This window comes from Sciurus vulgaris (assembly GCF_902686455.1).
Source record: "Sciurus vulgaris genome assembly, chromosome: 7".
Taxonomy (NCBI): Eukaryota; Metazoa; Chordata; class Mammalia; order Rodentia; family Sciuridae; genus Sciurus; species Sciurus vulgaris.
The window spans coordinates 42,406,029-42,421,155 of record NC_136467.1 but is presented as its reverse complement, the minus strand read 5'-3'; the positions used below and the strand labels follow the sequence as shown (position 1 = coordinate 42,421,155).

The 15,127-nt window shown below is 31.6% G+C and overlaps 1 protein-coding gene across 1 annotated transcript in view; it reads right to left on the bottom strand.

The window, feature by feature from the left end:
- The window catches only part of TRDN (triadin), a 441,243-nt gene that overhangs the window by 19,970 nt on the left and 406,146 nt on the right, over nucleotides 1–15,127 (bottom strand). The window contains 2 exon segments of the mRNA XM_079147356.1: nucleotides 13,750–13,788; nucleotides 14,514–14,540. Coding sequence (XP_079003482.1) covers nucleotides 13,750–13,788; nucleotides 14,514–14,540 — 66 coding nt within the window.

Here is a 15,127-nt window from a genome sequence, read left to right as displayed (position 1 = left end):
TCTAACACACAGGAAAAAGAAAAAAAAAAAAAAAAATGACTATCATGAGTCAGAGTCTAAGGAAGGAACAAACCATGAATTTATATCACAAAATACTTCTAATATTTATATTTTTATTTACAAGATTTAAATATATATACATATATATGTATATACATATATATGTGTTTTAAAGCAGGGAAATATTTATAAACAAGAACAATCAACAGGAAATTTCAAAAATAACCAGGTGGGGTATAAGTCAGAGTTGAGTGTATGCTTAGCAACTTAGCATGTGCATGAGGCCTCCAGCAGCAAAAGTAAACACATAAATAAAATAACTAATGTTTTGGAAAATAATCATTAAAATGATAAATATATATCAAAGCCCATTGGATGAATTAAATAGCATATTACATAGATCTGAAGGAAATATTTGTAACCTGTGTACTAAAACTGATCAAATTAGAGTAAATAGAGCTTAGACAAGGAGATAAGAAATTTTAAAGAAATATTAAGAAAAACAATGTGCATTTTAATGTATTCTTTCTAACCCAGGGCCTCGTGCTTACAAGGCAAGCACTCTACCGACTGAGCTATCTCCCCAGCTCCATTTTAATGTATTCTTAATCAGTAGAAATAATCAATAGAAAAAAATGGAAAAGACAATATGTTGAAGAAATAATGACTACAAATCTCTCAAATTGGTAGAAGAAAAAAAATGAGTATATGTGTTCTGGAAATATTTCACAAGATAAAAATATTCTATCCCAACAAAGTATAGTTAAACTATGATAGACCAGAGGCAAGGAGAAAATACTTAAAGAAAGTGGAGAGAAAAGATACCCCACACAAGAAAAAGAAAAATAAAAGACAATTAAAGCAGTACAGCACTCTCCATTCTAACAGTGGAAAAGAAAATAGAGTAGAATAAAATATCAAAAACTGCTCACAATGCATAACTGGAGAGCCAGATTTTGGGACCAGCAAGAAAAGAAAGGAAGACGGAAGGAAGGAAGGAAGGAAGGAAGGAAGGAAGGAAGGAAGGAAGGAAGGAAGGAAGGAAGGAAGGAATTAAGAATTGGAGTGATATAGACAGATTTTTCAGATAAATAAAAACTGTTTCTAACACTGGAACTCTGTACAAGACAATCCTAAAGGTTTCATGAGAAGAGTACCGATATCAAAGAAAGAAGATGCAAAAGAATGGGAAGCAATTAAACCTGTAAGCATCTAAACATCTAGTAAATATAGACGCGTATTGATTGAAATACAATACCAATAAAATTAATGTGTTCATTTTTTAAACTAAAAATCTTGAACAAAGCTACCATATAAGTGAGGATTAGATATGATGGAATTTGTATTATTATTCTTCTCTTGTTTAGAAGGGGTTGCTTTATAGAAATTTTATGCTTTATTAAGTGTGCATGAAAAATTTCAAGGGTAACAACAAGAGTCATAAAAATAATGTGTACCTTTTTGGATTTTAGGGAATTTAGAAGGGGAAAGAAGGCATTTAAAATGGAAATAATATCCTCAATTTATAGAAGTCAGAAAGATTATAAAGAAACATTAAGAGAAAATGAAAAATAGAAAATAACCATGATGGTAAGAACCAGATTTAAATTAGAAAAATAAATGATGCAAGGAGTTACAAAAATAAAACTTATTGTAGTAGTGACCTCTGAAAGATTTTGGTGATAGGTAGTTCTCACATGTTCCATATGGTTATTTTATATCTATCATATACTACATAATAAAATGTTTTTAGAAAACAAGATATGCTAAAGTAGTTAATATTTGTGGAGAAGAACAGAAAATTTAAATTGCTAACATTAATTTGTATACAAAGAAAAATACTTGAAAAAAAAAATCTTTCTCCTAAATATTTTCTGAGGAATTGTTTTAGAAATGAGAAGTCTTCTTTCCCCCTTTCAGTTTTTTATTTAAATAATTAACTCACTAACCAAGCAGCATAAAGGCAGATCATACAGTGATAGTCCCCCACCCCACAAACAATTGGAGAGGTGGGTACTAGAATTGAATCTGGGGCTTCATGTATGATAGGCATGTGTTGCAGCACGGAGCTACAACTGCAGTTCCTTTTTCCAAGCAATTTTAACACATGAGGGCAAGAGATTTAATAGTCACTTTGTTTCTGCAGTTCCACTTATTCATTGGGAAATATTTTGATCTAATTTAAGACAAAGGAATTCATTATATAATTGGCATGAATAACACCATTTGAATTCTTTCTGTGGAGTTAAGTAAATGGTGTTTCAAGACTTGTTCTCTAACTGCATCTTAAACAGACTATTAAGTTTTCTTGTGCTGTGCTAGAAATGTGACTGGCATATGTTTCAAAGTGAAAAAATTAGTTCACTATTTAAAATTTGAAATGTTGCTATGTCACCATTAATTAATTGCACACTGTTTTTATCAGCAACTTAATTAGTCTGGAAAAAAATGTATACTTAATTTTAGTGGTAAATTAACTCTTAAGTGACTTTTACCTTGGATTTGATCACTTTAGAAAAGATAAGTAATGTGTCTAGGAAAAAGGAAAATGAATACTAACAAAAAGAATGTAAGAAAAGTAGTTATTTTGGGCCACTGGATTGTCATTTTACATTCACTCTAATTCAGTCATACTATTATGTGAAAAAAGTAAAATATTACTCCAGTTTGGAATTATCTACCTATTGAGAAATTCTAGGTATCTGATGATTACCAAAAAAATTTGATGCAGAAACATATAATAAAATTCACTTATGCCTTTATTATTATCAAATAATATGCTTTCAATGTGATTAATTACATTCTTAAAAAGTTCTTTAATAGATATTGCATTCACAGATTGCTTGCATGCCCAAAGCTATACCAAACATATAAATTCAGAATAAAATCATTAACTTTTATATCTATGAAATTCTTATTTAATTTTATTTTAAGCTTACTTAAATTTCAGATTAATTCCTTAGATTGCTTACTTCTGATATTCAAACACATTTCTTATTCACTAACTGTATTTTTTATTTAAAAAATGCCAAATCAAAAAATAAGTGAAAATATAAAAAGTTACAAATCTTTTTAAAAACCAGAAAGGTAAGCTATAAAAGAAATTGTTTTAAAGGAAATGGACGTCCTGACTTCTGTTCCAGCAGATTTGCTCGAAGCTTCACTGAAAAGCAATTGCCTTCCAGGAGAGATTACGTTTTATCAGGTAGCCATAGTAATGTTAAACTCACTAGTTTGGACTAACATCCAAATTAGATCTCAAAGACTTTGTGATTATTCCAAACCTGTGTTCAGGCAAGTAATTTTGGTGAAGTGCTCCTGGTAAAACTATTCATGACCGAAAGAATTTCACAGGAAAGATGCCAAAGTGAAACCTTTCATAGCATGTTTGGAAGAAGTGGCTTTCATTACTCTGTTTGAAATACCCATTTTGAGGAACTAAGCAACCTATATTTACTAAAACGTTGACAGCTGACAAAACAACAAAAGAACTTCGGATACCTGTACAATTTATCACCTTTTTACCCCATTACCCATTACTGTGTTATACTGTCCTTAAGAACCTTGAGACTAATCTAGATAAAAAACTTCCCTGGGCCACTCATCGCCCTTTAATGATGTGTCTTCTTACTCCTTTGTCTTCTTTCATGTGTTTCTTTTAGGCAAGTCTTAGGAATAATATTTTAGGATGCATAGTTGTTGTTTTAAATTTTTTCTAACATAAAGTTTCAGAAGATTTAAAATACTAATATTAAGGTGGGGAATGGTGGTGCATACCTATAATTCCAGTGACTGAAGAGGTTGAGGCAGGAGGATACCAAGTTCAAAGCCAGCCTCAGCAATTCAGCCTCAGCAATTTAGCCAGACTCCAAGCAATTTAGCAAGACCCTGCCTCTAAATAAAATATGAAAAAGGACTGGGGATGTGGCTCAGTGGTTGAGCACCCTGGTTTCAATCTCTGGCTCCAAAAAAATAAAATAAAATACTAATATGGGAAGAGATGGATGCATTGTTTAAAGTTCAAAAATGCATTTATTTTTTAAGATAATAGGTCTGAAATGAAGCACAGTTTTGTACATATTCTCTCCTGATAGCTTAGTCCAAACTCCATGATAAACAAATTGCTGATTACATATTTACCACATTTTCTAAAAAAACATACACAATGAATATCAAATGAAAGCAATTAGAAAGATAAATCCTTAACCACCCTTCCCCCACCAAAAAAAAACAAAACAAACAAACAAACAAAAAACCAGGCATTAATGAAGACTGATTAAACCATAATTCTCTGTGAATCATGTTAAACCTGATTTTTGCAACATTACTTTTCAGAAAACTGATAGAGCGTTTTTCAGACATTGCTAATTCAGCATTTTTCTCCCCTACAGTAAAAGCCCAGATATTTGTGAAACCCATCCACGGGGATAGTTTCAGACATCTCAATGATGTGAACTGCTAGAATTTGGGAAGTGGTAACTTTCCTCCTTCATGGCTTTGTTTCTACGCCTTTGTACTCCTTCGCCTATCCCCACCAAATTCTGGAGTTGGAGGACCAGAGAGAAGTTAGAACATGGGGTGGAAAGGACTTGTGGCCTCATGACCTTTCTTTATCAGATAAACAAATGACTGAAAACTATAAGAAGTCTCAACCCAAAACCCACCCCTTGCAACAACAAAAATATCTACATAACTTTAAACAGAATGATTATTGTTTGTTATAAATTATGTTTAGCATGTTCTACTTTATAAATACCTGAGGTGGGTTTTGATGATTGCCCCTTAAGAGGCATAATTTAAAAATTAAAAATTAAAAAAAAAAAAAAACAACAGAGAAAATAATCTTCATATACTCAGAAAAACCAACTTTTAAAAATATATTATTCTGTGATGTCCCGGACATGTATTTCATTATGTTCTATAAAGAAAATGATTTTTCCACTGGGTGCAGTGGTGCACGCCTGTAATCCCAGCAGCTTGGGAGACTGAGGCCATAAGTTCAAAGCTAGCCTCAGCAACTTAGTGAGGCCCTAAGCAAGTTAGTAAGAGCCTCTCTCAAAATGAAAAATATATTTAAAAAATGAAAAGGGCAGGAGATATGACTCAGTTAATAAGCGCCCCTGGGTTCAATCCCTAGAACCAAAAAAAAAAAAAAAAAAAGTATTCTTCCTGGTATTCTTCTATTTTCAGTTTTTACTTTTATTCTTACTATTACTACTTCTGTGACAGTCAGTTGTTAAGAATACTTTTATGTTTACTTCCTGATGTGAAGTGAAGCATGGCTTTCTGTAACAGTCTAAATTCCCTAGGCCCACATGGTCTTGCCTAACAGTTTCACCTTAAATATCTTTACCTCCTGCTACTTTCGAGTCCTCAACTTCAGCCACCTCTTCTTCAATTCCTTTATGTGCTGTGGTCTTTTTTTCCCCTCTTCTTTTCTTTCCTTCACTTATCTAAACCCTAATCATTCCGAAGGCATTTTCTCCTTCCTCCAGTCAGCTCTTTTTTCCCCTGCAGGCAGAGTGTGGGGTAAGGAGGCTTCCTAGGGCTTTTCCTGAGGAGTAGTAGAGTTTTTTGCCTTTGTATCCATGAGATGATTCAGTATCCTCAAATGATTTTTCTTTTTTAATTTACTGAAGCTCATGAGGGGTTCTATCCCTTGAAATCAAAGAATTGAATGATGTATGTGACAAGTACCATAATTTAATGATTCCCTTATACTCTCTTCAATACTCAAGCATTGCAGTGAAATCACCCAATAAATAATGAGATATGCTCAGCACAATGCAGTGCCCACGACTACGTGGACCCAAGGGGAGTCAAAATGTGAAATATGACTGGCACAAGTTGAAATGCACTGTAAGTGTAAAATACACACACAATTTGAAGTCTCAATATCAGAGAAAGATGTAAATACTCAATAAATTTCTATATAGATAACATATTGAAGTAATATTTCTCTATTTGAGTTAAATAAAACACATAATGATTTTCGCCTCTTTCTTTTAACCTTCTTAATATACACTCTAGAAGTTTTAAATTACACACATGGCTAGCATTGAGTTCATTTTGAACAACACGGATTTCAAAGGACTTTTCTTAAATCTGGGAACATGGGAAGGAATGCTGTTATGTCCCTGAATTATAGGGATTTGTAGGAAAATTTACGCTTGTACCCTGTACGCTTAGAATTCCTATCTGTACCTGAAAATTGATACCTTAGAGAGTGTTTTGGAGGAGTTCTTGTCTCCTTATTCTACATCAGACTACACCCATTTCAAACTGCGAAATCCTCCATAGACCTAAATTATATTTAAATTAGTGAATACTAGAGAATAGCAGCAAATAAAACATCATGGTTCTGCAATATGTGTTTTATAGTAAATTTTTGTGGTTAAGAATTTAAGGCAGACACAGGATTATTCTGTTTCAATCCTGAGATTTATTTTTATGCAAGTCAATTCACTTCCAGGTTCATGAACATGATAAGGTACTTTTGATATAAATTATAGTTTCACACAATATAGGTTATTTTTTAAGAAATCTAAAATAAGTAAGAATAAAAACTAATCAATTTCTGTCGAGGCTTTAATATGGGACAACTCGATCTCTGAACATATTAAAAATAAAAAAAATTAATGAATTTCAGTTTGAAATTGGTATGGGTGTCAAAGAGACCTTGTAACCAATGCAAACAGTACTTATTTCATACTTGTAATGATTTTTTCTGCTAAAAAGAGCAAAAACAACAAAGACCCCACACATTTGATATAACTGAGATAAATGCAAGGAATTTGCAATTATGTACCGATGGCCTATATTAAATATTTAATATCTTTTGAGTACCTTCCTTATTAAGAATTGGTGAATATTTTGAACTCCAGTGAAAAGAATGCTTTCATTTTTCATCAAGATCTTTTTTTCTTCCTTTCTTCTTCTCTGTTTAATTGTGACCTTAAAGGTACATAAACTTTTATAGATATTCATATTTTTTCTCATTTCTAGCATCTTTGAAGAATGAATTAGATTTTCGTGAACTAGGATGTTTGATTAGTATATTTTAGTTTTGTATTCTTTTCTTTATATTTTTAATTGTTTAAAAATATTTTATTTCATATATATTGTTTTTCTCCTATTTCCCTTGCCTCTCTTATCTTCTGCTAATAGCCAATCTCTATTATTCTCTCTTTCATTCTTCCTTTAATTTTTTACTTCTTCTTCTCTCCTCCTCCCTCATTGTCATCACATCCTACATTACTTCTGTCTTTTCCCTGTTCAACATTTGAAATTATATACCCTTTTGCAAACTTGCTGATTTTATTGTAAGCAATAACTGATCATATCATTTCTGTTTATTGTAATAGTTAACACTGTAGATGTCATAGTAGGAACTATTTGGATTAATGCTGTATGTTGTTTGTATTGGTTGTTGTTATTATTAGTTTCCCCCATAAAGAATGAGGAACTGGAAACCTGCAGGGACACTGTAAGTCCCCAGGGTAGAAACTCTACTGCCTCAGATCCATACTGTTAGATGGATAGACACACAAACAACATGAAAAAGCAAGGGAACAAATTGCTCCAAGGAAACCAACATACTCTAACAACAGAATCCATTGACACTACAGTGGAGGAAATGTCAGAGAAGGTGTTTAGTATATACATAGTTAAAGGGATTGTAAACTAAAGGATGTTATAAGAAATGAAATCAGAGAGAAAATACAGAAAGTGAAAGATCATTTTTTAAAAAAGGCAGAGATTCTGAAAAAAATACCAAGCAGAATTTCTTAAAATGAAGGGAAAAATAAACCAAATTAAAAATTTAATAGAAATAATCACCAACAGACTAGACCACTTGGAAGACAGAACCTCAGGTAATGAAGACAAAATATATAATACTGAGACCAGAGTTGACCAGAGAGAGAAGGGGTTGAAAAATCATGAACAGAACTTCCAAGAATTATGGAATAACATAAAAAAAACAAATTTAAGATTTATCAGGATAGATAAAGGCATGGAGATACACACCAAAGGAATACACGATCTTTTCAATGAAATAATATCAGAAAATTTCCCAAATCGAGAGATTGAAATGGAAAATCAAATACAAGAGGCTAACAGGACCCCAAATGTACAAAAGTACAACAGACTCACACCAAGGCACAGTATAATGAAAATGCCTAATATATAGAATAAGGTTAGAATTTTAAAGGTTGGAAGAAAAAAATATCAGATTACATTTGGAGGAAACCAATTCGGATTTTAGCTGATTTCTCAGTCCAGACCCTCAAAGCTAGGAGGTTCTGGAATAACATATACCAAGCTCTGAAAGAAAATGGATGCCAACCAAGAATACAATACCCATCAAAATTAAGCTTCAGATTTGAGGATGAAATAAAAACCTTCCATGAGAAATGATAATTAAAAGAGTTTGCAAATAGAAAGCCTGTACTACAGAACATTCTTAACAAAATATTCCATGAAGGTGAAATGAAAACCAGCAAAAGGAGGAACTACACTAAAGGAATAGCCAAACAAAGAGAAACTAATTCAAATTAAAAACCAGAAATAAACCCAAATGACCAGGAATATAAATTATATCTCAATAGTAACATTGGAAATTAATGGTCTAAACTCATCAATGAAAAGACAAAGATGGGCAGATTGGATTAAAAAACAAGACCCAACAATATGCTTTCTCCAAGAGACTCACCTCATAGGCAAAGATATCCACAGACTGAAGGTGAAAGGATGGGGAAAAACATATCATTCACATGGATGTTACTACTATGGATCATGTAAACAAGCAGGAGTTTCTCTCCTCATATCAGATAAAGTGGACTTTAAGCCAAAGTAAATCAGAAGGGGAAGAGGAGGCCATTTCATACTGCTTAAGGGAGTTAGTTATACATCAACAAGACGTAACCATTGTAAATATTTATGCCTCCAATATCAGATCATCTATGTACATCAAATAAACACCTCTCAATTTCAAGAATCAAATCAACCACAATGCAGTAATATTGGGAAACTTTAACACTCTCATCACTGGATAGATCTTACAAACAAAAACTAATAAAGAAGCTATAGAAATAAAAACACAATTGATAATTAAGACTTAACAGACATAGAGTATTTCATCCATCAATGACTGAATACACTTTCTTCTCAGCAGCACATGGATCCTTCTCTAATACAGACAATGATATGTAAGTTATCACATATGTTGGCACACAATTATAATATTACCTTAATGTAACATTAGTATCTGTAAGGTTATTTTGATAGCTCCCTTTCCACTGACATTAATTTTTGTGTTCTTGCACTTTTCTTCATTAGACTTGTTTGACTTTTATCAAATTTATCCATAATATCTCTTCTCTATTTCATATATTTCTGCTCCTACTCTTATTTTTTATTTCCTATTATATAATTTGAAAATTATTTGTTATTCTAGCTTCTTTCTGTTATAAGTACTTAAGTTATAAATGTTCATCTGAGTACTGTTTCATTCCAGTGATCCTGATATTTTAAGTTTTTATTATCCCTTATTTCAAAGCATTTTAATTTACTTTTCTTGTGCTTTCTTCCTTGACCTCTGATATTTTTATAAGCACACCATTTAATTTTCAAATAGTTGACATGTGGATATGGGATGCTATATATGTTAAGGTGATGAATTTCTAATGTAATAAATCAAGCAGGAAACAGTTGCATGATTTCAAATTTTACAAAGGTAACAGAAATGTTTTTAATATTGATTTTATTGGTTACATACATGTCAAAACTGATCATATTGCATACTTCAAATATGTGCATTTTATTGTACTTCAATTTTACCTGAATAAAGCTATGGGGAAAAAAGAAGAAGACAGACAGGCAGTTCCTGTATAAATAAGCCTGATTTCTATGAGCAGTTGGACTGAGTGGAAAAAAATAAAAACTGGTGAATAAAACAACTCTCTATTGACTTTGAACATGATTCTTTGGATATTTCAGTTAATCTCTTTTTTACATAAGAAAATATGTGAGCTATCAGAAAAAAGCAACTATCCAGGTGTCATATCATTTATGCTTTTTAAACCTTCTTACTAAAATTAACAGGCTTTTTGTTAAGTGTTTGGACTCAACTATAATTGCATGTAACCTGAATAAAATTACTTCATGTGATGTAATTTATCTAAATACTTGCTTTAAAATTTCTGAGTTGTATGAGATATGTTATTGAGGCTTCTTTTCTTTTCAAAGATAAATGAAGACAAATAACTACTAATTAGACTTTACAATTAAAATTAATGAATCTTTCAAAGCCTCATGCAAAAGGAGTTTTTCTATTAATTTCAGAGAGAGACTGTAATTCTTTAAAGTAATGAAATTTTCATTAAACATATACAATGTAGGGCAAAGACATAAAGGAGATGATTTTCCAAAACACTGTGGCAGACACTCTATTTTCTTGAGTAAGAAGATTGGTAACACCTCTATTTTTATCAACCTTGTTTAAACATAGAGGGCCAACCTTCAAAATATAACTTTTTAAAGTAATCTTTATTACATGATTTACTTTGAAATTTGTAGTGTTCTAATGTAGTAAGAATTATAGATTTATAGTATACTTATGTATGAAATTGCAAAATAAAATAATTAAAAAATATTCACTAAGATTTACACAATATTATATTTCCTTTAAAAATACCAGCATTGCTTAGAAAGACAGGAATTAGAAAGAAATAAAATATATTGTGAGATATGATGAACCACGAATAAAGGAATGCATAGGAATGTGCCTACTTTCAATAAGCTCAGGTTGGCCTTGGTTTGGCATATGTGATGATTTTTCTCTGCTGTGTATTCAAATTGCAAAGATCTTAGAAATGATGGAATCACTGAATAATAAAAGAAATGAGGAGTTATCCAATGTCTGAGTTCCTTGTAGTGTGAGCTACAAAGAGGTTTCCAACCATAACTCCAAGGTTTCTTCAGGGAGTAAAGTGGGAAAGTGGGACACATTTAATCTTTGGGCTACTCTAATTGATAGGTATCTTTCTATTGTATTTACAACAGTGTAACAGGATAGTGAAGTGGGATTAAATGAGTTTAATCACTGCAGTCTTTGGTATCATACCAACTTGGATTTGGGACAAAATCCTGTCTCCACCATGAAAACACAGATATGTTAAGATTTCCTTCATTGCACTTGTCTTTAAATAAGATAAATAGTTGGGCTATGATGATAATATTAAAAAAATTAGAAAAGGATATAGCTATGAATTTTCTCAGTAAATCATTTCTTCTCATTGTTTTTGCTGGCTGTCTCAAAAAGATATTAAGAAATATTTTGAAGAAAGTTTCAATGTAAAAATCAGGTCTCTATAGCATTCCACAAATGTGATTTGCTCTTTTACTGAAAATTTTATCCAACTGTAATTCTGATGATTATATCTAAATTATTAACATTTACATAACTAAATTACACATCCAGAAATGTCCTGCATTTCAGATATGCATGCTACAGTAGGCAGCAAAAGGAAGACAGCACAATGCAAGACTTTTTATTACTTTTTATCATGAATGAAAATAGTTGACTTGGTTATGTTATGTTTATCTAGTATCTTAGAAGTTAAAGCATATTTTTAATTTGCCTAAAGTTTAATCACCCAAATTATAATTCAATTATAAATTTTATTTATGATTTCATTTTTGAAAGAACATGTAGGCAGTTTGCATGCTGGCATTTTTCCACCTTGTGTTTAACATGAATTTAAAAGATCAATTTATAAATAATAAACATGTGTTCATGATTTTAACTACACTTCTTATTTATAGATAAAAGAAATAAAAATCCCAGTAATGGTTGTTTTTCATTACTACAGGCATATCATTTTTGACAGTACTCATGTTACAAAAGTCTTTTGAAATAAATAAATTTCCTTCTGGCATGTATCTATTGAATATTTATGCTTTTAAAAGTTTTGGTTGCTCACCATTTCCCAATTTTTATTGAAATATAAGCTTTCTGCTGGATTTTTCTATCTGTCCACTTGGTCTGCTACTAGCAGAAGTGTCTACTAGACTTCTTGACTTTAAAAAAAATGGAGGTAATATTAATAGTGTGAAGCACTAATGCAATTCAGGCATTTCCATACCAACTTAACACTTGAATATTTATGAACTTCAAGATTAACTTTGTCACATTGTACAGTTGAAGACTTTCTTTTCTTATCAGAACTATTTATAAAAATGTAAATTAAATCATGAAGTTTTACAGTAAAATTTAATTAAAACTTTGCCTCATTTAACTCTAAGCTTTATGAACATGGGCATAATTATGTATTGTAAGTATTTTCTTGGAACAATTTTCAAAAATTTTATTTTTCATTCAACTAATACCTAACAAAATTAAATGTTCTTAATTTTGGAGAAATTTTTTGTTGTCATTTGCATGAACTGAGGTATCTGATGAAGTTCGTGATTAACTTGATTTATTACAATCCATGGAAATAGATCATTCTAATTTAATCTGGGGCTAGTAAAACAGGATCTATCATTCTGACCTGTCTAAAAGATGGTCTCCTTCTGATCCATACATATTTCTTATACATTTATACTTAGATTACACTTAATTACACTAAAATAAATGGTTATCCTGTATTATATTATGTAGTTTACTAAAAAAAATAAACTCAATGTGCAGGGGGGAAAAGGATCATTGTGACGCACAATAAGTGGATGCTTATTTGCATTGATTGTTCTGTTGTGTATTGCTCCATTAACATTGCCATTAACACACATCCACCAGTTATTTACCACATTTCTTCTTATAATCAGATCAAAAGACATTACATACATTGCTATGGTTGGTTATGAGATATTCCCCAAAAGCTCCTGTGTTAATGCAGGAATGTTCAGAGGTGAAATGATTGGATTTTGAAGGCTGTAACCCAGTCAATCCATCCTACTTTGTATTGACTGGGTGGTAACTGTAGACATGTGGAGCGTGGCTGGAGGCGGTAGGTCACTGGGGGCATACTCTGTAAGAGTGCATTTTTCCTGTGGCCCTTTCCCTGCTTCCCTTCTTCTGCTTCCTGACCCTCTCATGATCTAAGCTTTCCTCCAATGGGGTCCACCTCACTTGGGTCCAAAGCAGTGAACTCTGCCAACCAAGGACTGAACCTCTGGAACTGTGAGCCAAACTAAACCTTCCCTCTTCTAAGTGGTTCTTCTCAAGTATTTTGGCAAAGCAATGCAAAAGCTGACTAAAACCACATCAACATAATTGTTTTTTACAAATAATAAAAATGAATTTTGACTTAAGAATCTTTTGCTTCAAGGCTTTTCATTATTTTAAATTCTCTCTTAAAAATTACCTCTTTCTTCTTTAACACTTCACCTGTTTTTTCAGTGAAGAAGAAATGGTAATTTGGAGTAACATGTATTAGTATTTCTTAATGCTTAGAATTAAATTTTGCATAATCAACATCCATATTTCAGAAGTCATATAAAATGAAATATATGATTCTAATTTAGCAACATCTGGTAGAGTATGCTTTAGGTTCTAGGTTCTTATTTCCTTTAGATTTTTAATTTTAATAGCAATGCCATGCCACACTATTTCCTATACATGCTGTAATATCAGTATCCACATATTCATAAATTGCTTTTAAGTCATTTAATTTGTATAATTATGTACTTTTTTCCTTTTTTTTTTGTGGATAATTTTATGTTTGTGTCTTAAAATGTCATCTTTACCTTTACTTTCCTTTTCAGATTTTTCAATTTTCTTCTTCCCTGGGGTGGGGCGGGGGAAAGAAACAACAATAAATCATCATCTTAGAAAACATGATTTTCTTACTCATTGTTGGAGTAAAGAGTTGGAGATGAGATTCAATCCTCTGAATGGAGGAGTTGGTGGTCAGGTCCCTACCATTACCAGACATGCAGGAAGAGGCCTTGTGTGAGAATATATTCCGCCTATCTCTAGTCACCTGTATGCTTACCCTTCCTATTCCTTGCATGGCTTGAGGTGAAGCTAGAGGAAGCCATATTTTTTTTTCCATTTTTTTTTTCATGGTTTTATTATTAAGTTCAAATGGCATACTATAGGAAAAATACCCAAATTTCCAATTGCTGTCTTTAGGAAATAAAGATTTAACTGATACTGTGGATGCTCAAGTAAAAAATGAAAAAGTCACATAATATCTCCAAGTAAACCATGGGTACAGTTTTCAAAAGAGTCTTGATTGATTGATAATTTTCTTTATTATGTTTTTCAGACAAGAAAGAAAGACACCAACATTTCATGTAACCACCTATTAAATAGCAGAAATGTGACACAGTTATTTCCCTGAGTTCTTAAAGGTATCTTTGAGGAACTTATTATGTCTGCTTTGTAGATGAGAAAACTGGGAATTTAACCGCTAAGGAATTTTCTTAATATTACACAGGTAGATACAAACTCAAATTTGCATATTGTTTTCACAATTGTTTCACAATTCACAATAGTGAATATTTACCTGATTCTGTGACTTCTGATGTTCCCTCTTTAAGAAAAAAAAAGTGATATAAAAATATGAATGAGTAGCAGTTAATTACAGTATTAGATGAACTTTACTTTCAGATATTTCCTATTAAATTATAATAGACACATGTTCTCAAAATGACAGTAGCATACTGACAACATTTCTGAAATCCATAATGAGACACCTATTGTAAAATAGAAGTATTTTACAAACTAATATAAAGTTATTTAATATCATATTATTAAACATGTTAAGTCCCTTGGTTAGTTTCCTAAATTACAAGTTAAAAACAACTGTGACATAAATTTTAACTTGATCATTATGGATGCACAAATGCATTCACTCTTTGAATATTATTAAACAAACATAATTTATAAGATGCTGTTACAAGTGCAATGAATGGGATTGTGGCATGAAAAATATAATAGAAACAAACTCAAATTCTGGTGACCATAGTCTGAGAAGTGAGATGAGACCTGAAATAATACTCACTTGTAGTTTAGAAGAGTGAAGAACCTGCCTTTCCTTTTGTTCCTTCAGTTAATTCATGAACTAATAACTTTCTAAATAAAACCTGACGGAAAAGTTTTTATCTTTCCCTCACAAAT